This window comes from Austrofundulus limnaeus, unplaced genomic scaffold (genome assembly GCF_001266775.1).
Source record: "Austrofundulus limnaeus strain Quisiro unplaced genomic scaffold, Austrofundulus_limnaeus-1.0 Scaffold235, whole genome shotgun sequence".
Taxonomy (NCBI): Eukaryota; Metazoa; Chordata; class Actinopteri; order Cyprinodontiformes; family Rivulidae; genus Austrofundulus; species Austrofundulus limnaeus.
This window is the reverse complement of record NW_013952637.1, coordinates 649,785-653,591: the sequence shown is the minus strand read 5'-3', so window position 1 is coordinate 653,591 and position 3,807 is coordinate 649,785. Positions and strand designations below refer to the sequence as shown.

The 3,807-nt window shown below is 37.5% G+C and overlaps 1 protein-coding gene across 1 annotated transcript in view; it reads right to left on the bottom strand.

Annotated features, from left to right (window-relative positions):
* Positions 1-2,546: 2,546 nt before the first annotated feature.
* pik3ap1 (phosphoinositide-3-kinase adaptor protein 1) overlaps positions 2,547-3,807 on the bottom strand; it is a 64,906-nt gene continuing 63,645 nt past the window's right edge. Inside the window, exon 20 of the mRNA XM_014019900.1 lies at positions 2,547-2,898. Within this exon, the coding sequence (XP_013875354.1) occupies positions 2,784-2,898 (115 nt within the window). The 3' untranslated portion in view covers positions 2,547-2,783. The remainder of the gene's footprint in view (positions 2,899-3,807) is intronic.

Here is a 3,807-nt window from a genome sequence, read left to right as displayed (position 1 = left end):
AATAATAATTATTATTATTATTACAAATAAAAATTCATTAAAGCATATTAGAGGGAAAAAAAGGACTGTGTCTCTGTATGTGTCAGCAAAATATTTTATAAACCATTGGACAGATTCTAATGAAACTTCCATAAATGACTGGTTGATCTATAACTGAATATAAATAATAAAACACAACAATGGCTACAATTCAGTCAAATTTACAGATATTGAGCTAAACGCATGCACGGTAGTAGCCGAGGGTCATTCCTACAACGAGCAGCCGACATGCGTTCCTTCAAGGAATGGAAGTCCTTTAATTATTTTCGAGCGGTGTCTGTTTTCCAGCTCAGCAGAGCCGTGAAACGCGACTCTGGAAGGAGCGTCATAAAAAATTAACTCAGGCGCTGGTTTCATCCCAGCACGTCCCACCTGAGCGGCTCTGCTTCACGGATTCAACACACCGAAAGAAAACCCACCAACCTGGATTTATTCTGACACTTGACGCGTGATACAGAGGAAGTTGTTCTTGAATCTAAGCACTCCGCGAGCCGAAGTCCTGCGTAAAAACAGCCGAAGATTTTGCACCGTAAAATTTTAGAGGTGGAAGTTGTTTTAAGACTGCAGCAATCCACTTGGACTAGCTATTAGCTCATCAAACTGAGGTCAAAGAGTTATCTACAACAGGTAAGATATTGTTTATAACCTCTCCACAGAACCCTGCCTTACAAAAACTTTAACTTACTTAAACTTTAACCTTTTTTCTGCAAGTTTTTGTTGTTGTTTTAGTTCAAAAGTTACCCATCCAGGTGTTTGTCAGCAGTCTGTCCTCGTGCTGAGGACAGGTGTTCACTGTGTCCTCAGGGAGGGACATAAATGTCCTCCTTGTGTCAATAACAGCACAGGTTGTTGGTGCTGTCCACAGAGGGAAGGACGGGAGCCTCAGAGTCCAAACTGTCCAAGCATCATGTCCATCAAGCTCTGTGCCGCATAATGTGCATCCCATTAGGATCTGCTGTCAGAACCAGGAGCTGGACCCGTCCCGTGGGTCCTGCTGGTCCTGCTGACAGCTTCATCATGTAAAACCTGCAGGAACTCAGTTTCAGACTCTTCACACATCAAATGAATTCAGAGGGAATTCCTTTCTGTGGACTCAGCATCAAGTGCTGCACCTAAAGGACACATGTCCCCAGACTGGACGGGTCTCTGCTGCAGCAGAACCGTCCTCCAGCCCGGGACACCGGTCCACCGGACTGCWGACTGTAAATCCACCGAGTCAGTCCACAAATCCTCCGAACTCTGCTGAACTCAAACTCCAACCGTTTGGTTTCTGGGAAACTGAAAAGACGCAGCGCAGAGTCGCGTCGCGCAACCATCAGCTGAATATCAGCTGCTTGTTTACTTTAGGCTTCAGGAGAGTAAATAACAACAAAGACAATAAATAAACACCCACCTGTGTTTGTTGGTAATCCAGCTTTGGGCTCTCAGATGAACACGGTGAGTTCTGAAGAGCTGGATCATGTGGAGCTGCTGCTGCTGCTGCTGCTGTTCTCCACCAGCGGGCTGCGTAAACACTGCAGCACGTTTAAACCTGTGCAGCAGGCCGTTGTAGCATATAATCACAACATTCATTAAAACAACTAAAGCCGATTATGGCAGGTCGTTTTAACATATAATCATACCACTCATTGACTAAACTAAAACGATTATGGCAGGCCGTTATAGCATATAATCATAACATTCATTGACATAGTTAAAACTGTTTATGGCAGGTCGTTGTAGCATACAATCATAGCATACAACCATTAACATAAATTAAACTGGTTGTGGCAGGCCGTTTTAACATATATTCATACAACTCATTGACATAATTAGAACTGTTTTGWGGCAGGCAATTGTAGCATATAATATCATTCATTGACATAACTAATACCATTTATGGCAGGCCTTTGTAGCATATCATCATACCTTTACAGCAGGCCATTGTAGCATATAATCATACCACTCATTCACATAACTAAAACTGTTTATGGCAGGCCGTTGTAGCATATAATTATAACATTCAATGACATAATTAAAACAGTTGTATGGCTGACAGTTGTAAGAATCATATAGACTCATTGACATAACTAAAACTCTATTTTATGACAGGCCATTGTAACATATAACCAAACAACTCATTGACCTAACTAAAATGGTTGTTTGGGAGGCTATTATAACATACAATCATACTAATTGACAAACAATTAAAACTGTATTATGGCAGGYTGTTGTAACTTYTAATCAAACCACTTATTGAAGTAAGTATGGCTATGGTAAGTGGGGTTTTAATTACATCCATCTAGGAGGTAATTATAACGCTTCATTAAGGCATGTGTATTTTAACAAATGTAATCTACAAAAAATAATTTTGTTTACTTTTTTGAGTTTTATAAATCTAAAGCACCTAAAGTTATACTTATCACATTTTATTATAAAATTCTTGATTTCTCTAAAATAAAACTGAACAAAAAAACAAAGTAACAAAGAAACATGACATTTAATATTTAAACCATCTGAACAGAAGATTTCAGCAAAACATTTTAATTAGGATTTATGACTTTTTCAAAATTGTTACTTATAATTAGCACAGATATTAACACAAACAGAAGATACAAATTATTAACATTTACAACGAAACAGCAGAAGGAAACGTTTGATGAGAAACTCAACTCAAAACACTCAAACACTAAAATTTCCCTCAAACTACAAGTTTGAAGGGCAAAGAGTCTGTGGGCGTGTCCCGGAGCAGAGCTGTGTGGTCATCACCGCAGGCGGCGAGGTACAGGAGGGGCGGGGTCTGTATATCTCTGGGAGGGTCTTTGAGGAAGTGCTCGCGTCGGGCAAGAAATGTAGCGCTCATGCAACGATTCCGGCACCCTGCAGGAAACATCATGTTACTGAACGCTCAGAAACTTCAAAACAAATCAGTAAAATAGTCCAGATATTAATATTAAATATTAAAATAGTAAAAATAATATTATTGTTAGTCTGTGGGACAAAAAATATAAAGTAAAGACAAACTAAAACTGGGAATAAACTTTAGTCTTCAGTGGGAATAATAAACAGTGCAACAAAAAAATTGTGATTTTGTTTGTTTCTATAAAACTGTTTTTGTCAAAAAATGTTTCAGCTTTAAAATAAGATTAATGACCTTTTCTTTATTTGTTATAACAAAAGAAAACATTTTAATCACACAAATTTTCTTGTTCATGCAGTAAATCTTTTCTAAATATTTTTTATCAATGCCTCCRTTTGATTTATTATAAATGTGTTTTTCCTGTACAGTTTCATAAAACATTAATCATCTCGTTCTGTTTATTTAAGTCCCAAAGACTGTAAATGTTTCAGATGACGTTAAAWGTCACAGTTTCAACAGTATCTTGATAAGATCGGAGTTTCATGTTTGTAAGAATTAACGCAGATCAAACCACAAGGTTTGATCTGCCTTTTCTTTTTTCTTTATCTAAACACTGCAGGCGTAGAACGTCTTGTTGCTTCAGTGACTGAGGGGAATTCAGCAGACGTGATTATCTTTTATCGTTATCATATTCAACCTTTTATTAGTCTTTCTTTTTCTTACATTATTTTTAAATGGAATAAAGAATAAGTGACCTTTGTGAGAAAATAGTTGATGTTAAAGAGATTCAGCTGAGTTTAGATCTTGTTTGTCTTAAAGCAAATTTTACGGTTAAACCAAATATTTATGAATCATTCGACTAAAGTTCAACTAGAGCGACAAAACCTACCTTACTTCTAAAAAAAGTTTGTAAGCTTTCTTTTCTGCAC